The sequence below is a fragment of the Vanessa atalanta genome, chromosome 29 (assembly GCF_905147765.1).
Source record: "Vanessa atalanta chromosome 29, ilVanAtal1.2, whole genome shotgun sequence".
Classification (NCBI taxonomy): domain Eukaryota; kingdom Metazoa; phylum Arthropoda; class Insecta; order Lepidoptera; family Nymphalidae; genus Vanessa; species Vanessa atalanta.
Window position 1 is genome coordinate 5,301,073 of NC_061899.1, and position 13,586 is coordinate 5,314,658.

The 13,586-nt window shown below is 35.5% G+C and overlaps 1 protein-coding gene across 2 annotated transcripts in view; it reads right to left on the reverse strand.

Annotated features, from left to right (window-relative positions):
- Positions 1 to 3,231: 3,231 nt before the first annotated feature.
- Positions 3,232 to 13,586, reverse strand: part of LOC125075084 (anoctamin-4-like) — a 42,020-nt gene continuing 31,665 nt past the window's right edge. The window contains exons 17-25 of one of the 2 annotated variants that reach the window (XM_047686689.1): positions 11,680 to 11,823; positions 10,783 to 10,952; positions 9,722 to 9,861; positions 8,242 to 8,401; positions 7,641 to 7,686; positions 6,815 to 6,920; positions 5,253 to 5,428; positions 5,001 to 5,178; positions 3,232 to 3,516 (exon numbers count right to left, since the gene is read on the reverse strand). In XM_047686689.1, coding sequence (XP_047542645.1) covers positions 3,416 to 3,516; positions 5,001 to 5,178; positions 5,253 to 5,428; positions 6,815 to 6,920; positions 7,641 to 7,686; positions 8,242 to 8,401; positions 9,722 to 9,861; positions 10,783 to 10,952; positions 11,680 to 11,823 — 1,221 coding nt within the window. In that variant the 3' untranslated portion in view covers positions 3,232 to 3,415. Of the gene's footprint in view, positions 3,541 to 5,000; positions 5,179 to 5,252; positions 5,429 to 6,814; positions 6,921 to 7,640; positions 7,687 to 8,241; positions 8,402 to 9,721; positions 9,862 to 10,782; positions 10,953 to 11,679; positions 11,824 to 13,586 lie in introns of both variants that reach the window. The other variant, XM_047686690.1, reaches the window with a different exon arrangement.

The following is a 13,586-nucleotide window of genomic DNA, read 5'->3' on the forward strand; positions in this document are numbered from 1 at the left end:
AGGGTTGAGGGTTTCAGGACCTGACGAGTTGACTGATCCGCTCTTTCAAAGCATAGGTTAGAGGGCCCTCTGAGCTCCGAGGCCAGGGCGATATGACGATAGCTACGCCAATAACTGAAATACTTTACTTCTAAATATTGGTATTTAAAAATTTGAACAAAAAGGAAATAAAGTTTCTTTTTGTACCTTTTATTTTCTTAACAAAAAAAAATGTAAGTATCTCCCCTATTTTTCTAGATATAGGGCTGTTTAAATAGTTATTATGGTGAAAGGGCTGACTGAGACAGTTTTATATGGTTGCAGAGTCTACACGCTCTTGACTCGGAGAGCACACAAAGACTTTGTTCCTGGACATGAACTATTGTAGGTAGGTAGTATTGGATTTGCCGTCTCACAAAATTATTGGAGCGAGGAAATACTGTACCTGTATTTGTGCAACGAAACGCACCTATGCATTATTCATTAATTTATTTATAATTTAAGTAACAGTACAATAGACAATAATAACCACTCTTGAGAATTGACACTGTACCCAAAATCGGTTAGCAGGACGGTTTTCTTTGCAGTCTGTCCGTTGAGAACAGCCGCTGTGGCCGTTATGGGTTAGTGGAACTTTATATTTGTTAATTTCAAATTAAACACATTTATTAATCGACACATTTTATTATAACATCCGAGTATCACAATAAGAAAAACAAGATCATACTTGTACACAAATACACTTGAATAAACTATACTAAGGATTATTTTAATTTAGCGATGACATTAATACTTATACAATTATCAGATGACGTAGAATTCGGCCGTGAAATTTCAGAATGTAATATTATGGGGTAATTATTACAATAATAAAAATATCCAATGAATACATGTATTAGAATAGCGTAACATAAGGTTTTTAATATATACGATCGAGTAGAGATTTTAATGTCATAAATAAAAATCTGTAAACGGTTTAAGGCAAATTGCATACATTACAGTTTATTTAGATATTAATAAATTCGATCAAATTTTTTGGTTGTCCAAAGAAAAGACAATAAGTGAAATGATATTGTGATGTTATGTTTGTCTAATCACCTTTTCTAAAACACGCTGTATATATGTTACCAAAATCATGTTAAAATTCAGCGTTTTTTGAGTGATGCGCTTTCAAGCTTTTTGTGGATATGAAAACCATTTGGACATGGTGGAGTTTTTACTACAATTATTTTTACTAGGATTATTTTCTATGACTAAGTGACATAAATTCATTGATATATTTCTTTTTTTTTGTGTATTTCAAAAATACACAGAATAGCTCTATATTATATTTACTCTAGTATAACAGGCACTCAGGTAAGTGGGTATATTATTGGTAAGTGGAATAAATAAAATCATATAAGAAACATATATTACAAGCTTGGCTAAATGATGTGGCTCACTCATCCTTCACGTATACTGCTATATAAAGAATTACTGTTTGTGAATGGTAGTTAGTGGTGAAGGTGGGATTGTACCACTAAGTGTCACCAGTCAGTTCTCTTAAATATTTGAATTCCGAATCATGTGACGAAAGATCAAATATTTAGGAAACGTATTTTATGTTGCAATTAAAACAATATGTGTTGTCAATTCATAATATTTAATCTCTCTTAACAGTCTCCTTGGCTTAGTGGCGAAGATATAATATTGTAGATCCTAAGGTCCTAGGTTGATAACACGAGCCACGTGCCCTGCGCCGGATACCTCGCCGGTCGTTTCAGATTCAGAGTGAAGTTGGTTAATAATTAATATTACTTACTTACAGTAATTAAAATCACCTTTATAAATTGTATTCATGATATATAAATACATATTTAGTTCCTTATTAAACAAATCTCTACACTGGTACGACTAAAAGGCTGAAAAAAATACGCATCCAGAGCGGTTTAATGTTAAAAAAAAAGAAAACTAAATACAGAACTAAAAAAACCGAAACGGAATGGAATGTTTTCTTTAAATTAATGATAATATTAACATTTATTTCAATGAGTATGTAATGATTTAATATCTATTTTTCCGAATAACATACAAAATTATATATTTTGTGATTTAAGGTGAGTTCATGCAGCGATAGGAGTTAATTTAACAGTAATTAAAGTCTGCAAGCTGAGTGAACGCGTTCTTGAAATCGACAGTGTAATTTAAAACAGAGAATGCCTCACTAAAGAATTATGTAATTAAAAACTTTATTATTATGTCAACTTATAATATGTGTTAAATTTTTAATTAAAAATTAAACGAGTAAGCCATCGTAGTAGTCGCGTAGGTATAACATCTAACATCTTACCTTAGTAATAAGGAACATTAACCTTATATACTCTCGGAATATGGGTTGGTATCATCTGACGGCCAAAACCACGCGCGGTTTAGGCCAATTTAAATAGCGCGCTTTCTGTTACACACTTCCGTCCATATTAACGAAATCATTCCTATATTGCAGAAAAGCGAGAAGATAACACTATTAAAAATAAAATATTTTACAACCTACGCCGCGCTCTTTCAATATTTATTGTTATGCGACGCTACTACAGATTTCAAGTAGGTTAGATACCACAAGCCGAGCAACCGTGCACTAAGTTTGTATTATTTTTGCTGTTATAAATTGGAAAAATATTTTAGGATAGTAAATTAAATTCAAATTCAATGTATTAGCTACGATCGATTAGTAAATTTGTTGCTAAAATAGCACTAATAATTTTATGATGTTCAAGGCTGGGGAGACGTCATCGTAGGCATTAAAAATATGATACACACGGTTGTCATTCTATCTAAACAACATGCGGTATCTAGCGTATTCTAAATCTGTGGTCAATACATTAGCCGTCAAACTGACAGTGACAGTCGGCGATGACATAAACGCGTTCTCTCAACGGTCGAACTTTTGATTAAATATCGAATCTAACATTAGTATTAATATTATATCTTATTTACAACTTAAATTATAATATTTATTAACTATTTCACATTGACTAGAAAATACCGCCTTATTAATAAACACTTAAGACGTATTTTTGTTTAAATACAATAATCTGACATATAATATGTTATCTTCTTTCCTAGTCTCTCAAACTATGTTTTGAGTGACAAGCTTTTATTGATAAGACGGATGTAGAGAATACAAGCTTAAGAGTAAAAATTGGACCCTATTTTTATATTAAATCGAAAAATTTTACTAAATAATTCTATTATTTTTGTGTAAATTTTCAGCGTTTTTATTGGCAAAGAATGTTATATTTTTACGTTTATCAATTATTATATATTAAAAAAAAGGCCGTCTGTACATCAATAATTAAATATAAAATTCAAGACTGTCCTTTGTAGTCTAGATTTTTAAGCCCGGCTCTTTATATTTAACATAAATCAAAATAAATAATTTATAAATGTTTTTACAACTTTAAGTAGTTGGTGTGAGAGGCACGTGTGCATCAAGGGCGTCAGAGGCGCGAGAAGTGCGTCGATGCCAGCGAGGTGGCAGGCTGCCAGCTCTCGAGTCCGCTGGGAAGAGGAGCAACTGTTAACCTTGAAATGCCAGAAAAATGCCAAGGAATTGCCAAACGTGCCAAAAATACTCACTGCTGCTATATGGTTAAACAATCGTGAAATTCTATTGTGAATATAGTTTCCTTTATTTGAAATTGTCTATGAAAGCTATTACACATTTAATTTAATTTAAATGTTTCTTGGTGGGTGGACGGCAAATGGTAAGTGATCAGCACTGCTCATAGACTTAAGAAATTTAATTCATTTTCATATACCGCCAAATCGACACCAAGCTTGGTAGCTAAGATGTTATGTCCCTTGTGCCTGTTGTTACACTGACTCACTCACCCATAAAACCAGAACCCTATATTATTCACGATAAGTATTGATGCTTGGCTGTAGATTTATGACGTCATCAATTACACCAAGTACGATTTACTAATGAAAATTCCAATTTAAAATTTTCTCATATTTATAGTGTATGTGCATGTATGCGTGCGTGACTGTGTGTGCGGGCGAACACGTATGCGAGTGTTGTTTTATTATTATATGTAAGCATCCTAAAAATCAATTTCCCTTACTACTCAACATTGAATATCTTCTACGTTCTTATGTGAATGTTTATTGTATGTTTATTAGTGGAGCCAATATATTATCAGTTAAAAAATACGGCGCAAAGCTAGCGCCATCTTTTAAATTACGAGGAAATAAGATTTGACAATCAGTCGGTCTGGTGTAGCGTCGTATCGATGGTTGGCGGGAATTTTGAACGCCGCCATTATTGTGGGGTAGTCAACTGCAAGAGCTACCACGTCTGCGACGAATCGCTTTTGTTCCTCATAATTTTTATATTGTAAATTCTTAAGAAAATAATAAACAAATCGCTTATCCTATTAGAGATGGAGATTTGCCTTTTAATTTGGCTATATGTCATAGATAAGAAATAAAAAGACTTTGTTTTCTATGATTTAAAAAAATTTTCGTGCCTATTTTCAACTAGAGGATGAGTAGAGAAAAAAAAAAAACAATGACATTTAATTGACGCAACATAATATGGTAGTCGTTATGCATTTGCGAAAAATGACATTTTAAAAAATCGGCAAAGTTAGAAATAAAATAAATTTAATATCATTAAAAAATTGGAATAGTGTTGTATTATAAATTTATAAATATAGATATGGTAATCAAGAACTTTTTATAGTTCATACTACAGCAGTTTATATTATGTTTGTTTCTACTCCTTCAATGGGAGCTTAAACCAAGCTATTATATAGATAGATTAAACAAATCCCAAGGTGATTTTGGACATGATGACCACAAAGTGTAGGGGACACTTGGCCATATTGGTTAACATCGTTATATCACTGCTTGGGAAAGTGCCGAGACTTTATTTTCTAGAACCTTCTTGGAACATGTTAGGTATTCTACAGATTCAAAAGATCATCTGCGCTTGAGAGAGATGCCATTAGAATGGAATAATAATTTGTACGCTATCTTACCGTTATTTTCGTTATTTTGGCTGATGAGCTGTCTGTACTCGGTGGACAGGCGTCGCCTGCCATGCTCGTATTTAGCTTCCTTGGCCAATAAGGTCTCCCTTTGCATTTGTATCTTCAGTTCCGTGGGTACGTCAGGAATGAACAGCTGCATCAAGCCCGTCAGACCGAATACCACGTGCTGATTGAAGAATTTAAATTTATATACGAACTGTTTCGTGATTGGTCACATCCCGTAATGAATCGAAAACTTACCTCAAAGACGACTACAAAAGCTAATCTCGCGGCGAATACGTGCCAGTAGTGTGGTGAGAGGCCGTAGGGGTCGGTGTGGTGTGGGGGGTTGCGGTAGCCCCGATATGCGCAGACGGGGGGGTCAACTTCGTTCTCATCAGCGCCCCACTCTTCACGATAATCGGATGTGTTGAATACTGTAATCATATCACATTTGTTAAAATAATAATAATAAATGTCATTGTCGCTTCGCATCTCAATCGAAAAATGTAGTAAGCCGACTTAGAGTGATACGCTATTTTGATCTTAAGATCCTTTAAATATAGCAATTATTATAGTCAATATCGCGTATCAATTCTTGACGTTCCACGAATGTGTCCTGCGACTAGTATCGGGTTTGTGCTTGTAAAATATGTCTATAATACCAAAATTGTGGAAATTGTTTTAGTTTTCGTAAATGTCTTGGACATTCGCGCCGTAAGAAAATTTAACTTTTCTTTAAATCACCAAAACATGGCGGCTGGACTTTGTACAAGCCCGTTTGGGTAGGTGCCCAAAACTCGCCCCATATCCATTAAACAGCAATACTTAGTATTTTAGTGTTCCGGTTTGTCTTAACATCTTAGTACCTAAGTTAGCGAAGCCACATCATCAGGTGGCACCTTTGCCCTCATCAACGCCCTCTCCTTTAAGTTACTGGCGTGCATTGTGATTGACAATACAAAACGAATCCTTATCTATAATAATTATTTCGCTGTCTATGTTAGACTCGATCGGAAGCTTTCCACAATTATAGATCGTTAAAAAATAATTATTTTTGATGAAATGAGATATATCGATATTAAATCCATAAAATTCAATGACATGAAGTTCAACGGGCGGCCATGTTTGACGTTTATGGGTGCGTTCAGTATGTTCCAAATAATAATTTCGTATGTTACAGTAAACTCAATGTAAACTTGTCCATAGTAAATTATTAATAAATGATAAACCGTATTTGTTTAGGTTTATTTATTTCACTTGAATGAATACGGGTTATAATCTAGTTTTTAAAAATAATCAGTAAGCGGAGATTAATATAGAATTAGTTAAACGTGAACATAATATAAAGTCATGTTTACAACGACCCATAAAGAGCGAGTTCGCGAGAGAACAGACCTGTGAATATTATCTTTAAATTTTCAACAACGATTATGGTAACATTACGATCACTGGGAACAGTATATAGGCATTTCAGATGTCGCTGTCTTTGTTCAACTTAATATTGTACGATATGTGAGAAAGAGATGAAACGGATGTGATATCGAAATCGGTTTAACATTCGCTTCATCTCTTTCCCACAGATGGGTTACTGTAAAGCTAAAGAGAGACAGGGCGAATATATCATGTGTTTCATGTTATTATTCAAAACGACATTATAGTTTTTAGATGCGGTGAAAACGGTTACTCGTCAACATCAAATCGATGACATCGGATATTCGGTTTTAGATTGGTTTCGATACATCGGACACATATAGTTTGAATGACAGCTCAGGACATGGGATAAGTGCTTGCAAATAAATAGTGTTATTGCCTTTACTTACATGACAAAGAATGGTCAATGTAACCAGCCAACGTGTTGTCAGGGGAATAAACGTACTTGTATACCATACGTGGTATGAAGTCGCTAGTGTACGCTATCACAAAAGCCTGAAAAATACAAATATATCAATAGAAATCGCTGTAAAGACAGATAAACAAATTTGACCTTGAATTGACGCGATATCATTGGTCGAGAAGAATCTATGATATTCATAACGCGATGTCATTGGTCGATGTTTTGAATATTCTGTGGTATTCGTGAATTACTTTAAGTAACTTTACGATGTATTTATTGGTACTTTGAAAGTATAATTAAAGTTGTGTGTTGTATTATAAATAAAGATATATTAATGAAGAACTGTTTGTAGTGCATCACATATCAGAGCCATTAGCAAATCGCATGAAATATTTTTATCTAAGGTTTGTACTTTTACTTGGTGGTAGGGCTTTGTGCAAGCCCGTCTGGGTAGGTACCACCCACTCATCAGATATTCTACCGCCAAATAACAGTACTCTGTATTGTTGTGTTCCGGTTAGAAGGGTGAGTGAGCCAGTGTAATCACAGGCACAAGGGACATAACATCCTGGTTCCCAAGGTTGGTGGCGCATAGGTGATATAAGGAATGGTTAATATTTCTTACAGCGCCTTTGTCTATGGGCGGTGGTGACCACTTACCATCAGGTGGCCCATGTGCTCGTCTGCCAACCAATGCCATAAAAAAAATGTTTATATTTAGTTCTATTTAAATTGAATAAAGCTTTCCATACTAACTAAAGTCATCGTAAAGTTATTCACTTCGCAAATAATTTAGATCACATAAAACTTACGTTTGAAACGACCGCCGCGTACGTTATACCGCGTAATATTCCGTACCTGAAAAAAAAGATGTCTAAATCAAATGCACTAATTTGTGTGTTCATTATGCTTCAACAAATCTGATGAATTTATTTTGTATAGTTAAATATATTATATGAGAAGGCTTGACGGTATATTACATACATTAACAGCCTGTAAATTTCCCTCTGCTGGGCTAAGGCCTCCTCTCCCTTTGAGGAGAAGGTTCGGGGCATATTCCACCACGCTGCTCCAATGCGGGTTGAAATTAGACACATGTAGGTTTCCTAACGATGTTTTCCTTCACCGCCGAGCACGAGATGAATTATAAACACAAATTAAGCACATGAAAATTCAGCGGTGCCTGCCTGGGTTTGAACCCGAAATCATCGGTTAAGATGCACGCGTTCTAACGGTAACTTCTCAGGAAGTACTACCCACTTATCACATATTCTACCTAAACACAGCAATACTTAGTATTATTGTGTTGCGGTTACAAGTGTTACTTAAAACATTTATGTTGGCAAAATTAGTAGTATTTTGGACTATGTAAGACCAGTCCGCGAATCTATAAAATTAAAACTTGGTACTTACCAAGCACCAATGTCCTCGACTCGTTCCGCGAGAGGCCGTCTCGCCTGAGTGACCATCTTGTAGGCATCGAGTCTGATTTCCGCGATGTTGTTTAACAAGGCGAAGAGTGGGGCGAGGGGGAAGGCAGCTACGAATAACGTCACGAAACCGTATTGCAGGACTAGAAGGTTAGAAAAGAAATACTTAGAAATTGTCATCCTTTTTTGACTACTATGAAAAGCAATTGAAATTTAATTCAATACACAAACAGTTTTTTTATGTGAAAAAAAAATTAAGTGTCTAAAAATTTACTTATTTTTAGACAAAGGCTTTTCTACCAATATACCAAAAACTTAATATACCAAAGTATACCACCGGTTCGGAATATCTATTCTAACGAGAAGAACCGTTGATGGTTATTGAGAACGGTAAGTTAAAAATGTTTAGGATCTAAATTTTAGAACGTAAATGAAGCAAAAAGTATCTTATCATAATTCTTGTATCACAACGCACGGCAGAGTTTTCGCAAAAAAATGAAAATCAACCCTATATTCTAGATAGCGGTGAACGCACACATATTCCATATCCAAATTTAGCCTGCTGTTTCTTTTGAATTTCCAAATGTATATACTAAGTAAAATCAAAATATACTTTATTCAAGTAGGTTTTTACAAGCACTTTTGAATCGTCATTTAAAAAACTACTTTAAGTAAAGCTACCATGTTTCGGAATGTAGATTCTACCGAGAAGAACCAGCAAGAAATTCAGTATCCTGCCGGGAAGTCAACAAGCATTAACTCCATGCTTTTTTATCATCTGTATAATCTTGTATCGAATAATATGCCTTCTTATTAATATTAATGACTGGACTAAGGCTTATACATAGTAAAATGTCAACAAAGTCAGTACTTATTAGTTTTTATCAATCAACAAATCGGTTTTGCGCGAAACTTTTTTTGTTTTGATTTAATGTCATTGTAAATCTATCATCTATATTTGGCGCGAAAATAATGAAACCTAATTTATATGCTTTTTTTTTAGAATTGGAGTTTGTCGATAACAATTTACTTTAATTTTGTTTGTTTGTTGCCAATGTAATGCCGTAATGCCGTAATGTCGATGTAGAAAAAGATCATTAGTTTTCTATGTTGTCTCGGTTCTGGGTGTTTGTGGTACCGTCGTTACTTCTGATTTTCCATAACACAAGTGCTTTAGCTACTTACATTGGGATCAGAGTAATGTAGAGCAATATTTATTTATTATTTTATTTAATACGAGTTAAATTTTATTTAATGGCAAATTTTAAATATAAGATCTATATTCCGAACCAGTGGGCTTTAAATAATTCAAGACTCCAATAATATTTCAATAATATTACAATTAAAAATTTTCCAAAGGGGCCTATTTAGACAAAGACTTGGAAATGACGACTTCGGTGGGTTAGAGTGAGGAGTGAGGAGTGAGGAGGTCGGAGGTCGGAGGTCGGGGGTCGGGCACTCACTCATCTCGAGGTACTCGTCGAAGAGCGCGAGGCGGCCGGGGTCCTGCAGGTGGTAGTCCTGCTCCCACGCCATGTGCGGCTTGCTGCGGTCGCGCGTCACGGCGCGGTGCGAGCGCCGCCGCCACCAGTTGTGGAACTTGCTGCGCACGCCACGACTCCGCTCAGTACGCACGCTACTCACGCTACTCACCACACCACCACACCACCACACACTACCTACCACGCTACCACACTCGTATTTCTATTATTTGATTGCCTCGTCAATTGGCTGACTACTAAAGCTGCATGTCGAGTTGCGAAAAAGTGCCAAAACTTGGTAGCTGTCGGTCTCAACGCGTAAGGCCGGAGGATCTGCACGTAAACTCTTTGCGGTTGTGGTGGATTGCCGTCCCATCGGATTATACGAGTGAAGAGAGAGTTCAACTGTGTTGGTCACACACCCCTGTACCATATATTATGTGTTGTCTGGTCTGACTGATCGGAGAACATCAGGAGAACTGTTTTATTATTAGCTTATTCTAGAATATGTCTCGGAGACGCATAATTTTATAGCAACATTCGTAGAGGTGATAATATGGAATTTGAACTCTTATTATTCTTCTCCTTTCACTAATTTGTCATTCAACAATAAATTGTTTTGTTGCAATATGCATTTAATGGTGTATCACACTGCACTAGCCTACTATTGTTGTAATTTTTGGAACGATGAATTTTGGTACTTTTACGCGGCACAGTGGTGTGAACTGCCAAATGTCGTCATGAAAGGAAAAACTACTCCTCCTCCACGCGACTTTTCTCTCTCTATCTCTTGTCTCTTTCTATTTAATATGGCTTTATATGAGATTATTTAAGCTCATTCATGGTTACCGTTTTAATTCACAAAGGATTTTCATAATATTGTCGTTGTTAACTTTTTTCAATGTGTCTTTTATTTAATACGTATATAGGTAATATAGCGAAAACAAATTCTTTCCAACCGAGTGCCGAATCTGCCGATGATGTTTCTAAGATTTCAATAAATATTTGGTAAATCAAAGATATTTTGATATCAGTATACGTACGGGTAGCCCAGCTCGACGAAGTTATTGAAACACTGTTTCCCAATCATGATGATCGCGAGTTGGATGCAGAGCTCGGAGAGACATCCGGCTGGATCGCATATGTCGCCCTTAAGTTTGAAAAACTCTGACTTCCTCGCTTGATCGTCACCTGGATAGTCGAAGAAGCGACCCTGGAATCATATTTATATCACCATTCCTTAATATATAGTTCTTACTCCATATACTTTGAAAAGCCAAGATGGCTGGTATGACCGAGGATTGGAGGTTCGACACCGCTTTGGTGACAGCCTTTGAATTTTCATGTGCTTACTTCCTTTTTATTCGTCTAGTACTCAGTGGTGGAAAATATCGTAAAGGAAGCTGAACGTGTCGGATGTTATCTCCACTTGCATTGGACTCGCGTGGTGAAATAACTCCCGAAGCTCCTCAACAAACGATGTACAGGTCTGCCATGACTTTTTTATTATTTTCAACATTATAGCTCATTTACCATAACGCATAATATTTAAAGAAGAGAGGAGTCATGAGATTACTAAGCGAGAAACATAAACGTTGATTGCGGAACCAAAACTGGAGATAAGTTTTCGTTATTTTTAAAGTACTTGGCCCACCTGATGGTCATCGCCCATCGACATTGGCATTTTAAGAAACATTAACCATCCCTTACACTACCAATGCACCACCATTACCAATCTTGGGTGTCAAATGTTATGTCCCTTGTGCCTGTAGTTCTCAGTGTGATTGTGATTTGATGTGAGCTTGGCGTTGGAAACACCGTAAGCAATATATGAGTTAATGTATGCGACATACTTCACAACCCGTATTAGTGCAGTATGAAATAAGTTCCTAATATAAGATTTCAGCCCAGAAGTGGGATATCAACAGTTTATTACTTACCTTAAAAAAGGCGATGTAAATCAAGGAGGAATAGAAGTTAATAAATTCGAAGAAGAATATTTTAAACGTGTACGAGTCCTCGTACTCCGTCTGTGTTCTCGGATTCTCCACATTTGTTAAATAAACTGCTACTTTAGAGTAGATCTGAAAAAATACATTATCTATATGATAATTCCTCAAGGGACTTTCTTTCAAAATCAAAATATTGTTTATAAAAATAGGCTCATAAAAGCACTTATGAATCGTCTCGATATTAGTGTTAAATCAAATGCAAAGCTTCGACCAGTACCAAGAATATTCTATCCAGATGAACCGACAAAAATCTAAACATCCTATATCATTTTCTATTTGTTAAGACTATCTTGTTGGTCTTGTGGCTAGATTTAAGACTATCTCGAGATTCTTGTGTCAAAATTGGGTTTTTACTGTCGGAAAAATCTCAGTAACAGTCTGGAAGTTGGAAGTCTGTATACTAACTAGTAAGTGTGCTTTAAGAAACACGTAAAGATTTTGGTCCTGCGCGTGTCATCTCATCGGATTATTAGAGTGAGGAATTAGAGAGTACGCCTGTGTTTGTGCACGATAATATGGCCTTTGTAGTTGGCTGGTCTCCATTTGGTCGCAACCGAAGTCGTTCAGAACGATGTTATGTTAAGTACCCTTTGTCCTTGTGAACGAACAAACAAACAAACTTTGACAATTCTAATATTAATTATGATATTTAAAATCATTATGACTATTGGTACATGTACATTGTACACAGACAGGATAATGCTTGTTGACTTCCAGGCAGGATATATTACATACATATATAATTGTGTTTAACTAACACGACTGTATTTTTATATGTTGAAAAAGAGTAACTACTGACTTTCTTTGCGGATCTTCTCGGTAGAATCTACATTCCGAACCGGTTGTAGCTTTACTTAATATAATTTGTTTAATGACGATTCAAAAGTGCCTGTAAAAGCCTACTTGAATAAAGTATATTTTGATTTTAATTTTTGTAATGAATTTACTTATAACAACAATTTGGTTATTCAATTAAACTTACTACTTAGACAAATATAAATGTTATTAATTTCTAACAGGAAGGCAGATTGGTCGATGTTATTGGGACTAAGTGGCTCGTAGAACGTTACATAAATATACACGAGAACTGTGTTTGTATATGCCTTGTTCCGGTAACTTACTAACTCACAGAGTATTGCAAAGTTTTGCAGTTGATTGGTTAGTTAGTAAAATAATTCACTAGTGGAATACTAGCGTGGAGCTAATACTTGTTGACTTCAGCCAGGATATATTATAAATAAAAATCTTGGTCTATTTAACCAAGATAACGTTGTATTTTAAATGTTGGAAATGATTAACTACTGAGTTCTTGTTGGTTATTATCAGTAGAATCTACATTCCGAACCGGTGGTAGCTTTACCTAATATAGTTCTGCAAAATGACGACGACGAAGTGATTCTAAAAGCCTACTTGAATAAAGTATATTTTGATTTTGAACAGATCAGCTAAAAATCTAATTGAAAAAAAAAAACTACTAAGCTTATTTACATAAAACTTACAGCAGGAGATGCAAGGCGTTTCGGAGACGGTTTTAGTACATAATATAACTATATAAAGAGCAGTGGTTCTCAGTTTCATTTACTTTAAATTTAGACTTTTAATGTAGTAGACAAGCGAGTATTATATGTTTATTTATTATGATATCGGTAGGGGGACGCGCAAATGGGCCATCTACCTTGGTAAGTAGACACCATCGCTCATAGACATTCCTCAGATCACCAAAGAGCCATCAACCTAGGGAACTAAGATGTTATGTCCCCTGTGCATGTAGTTACACTGGCTCACTCACCCTTCAAACCGGAAATAAACAATACTAATTGTTGCTGCTTGGCGTT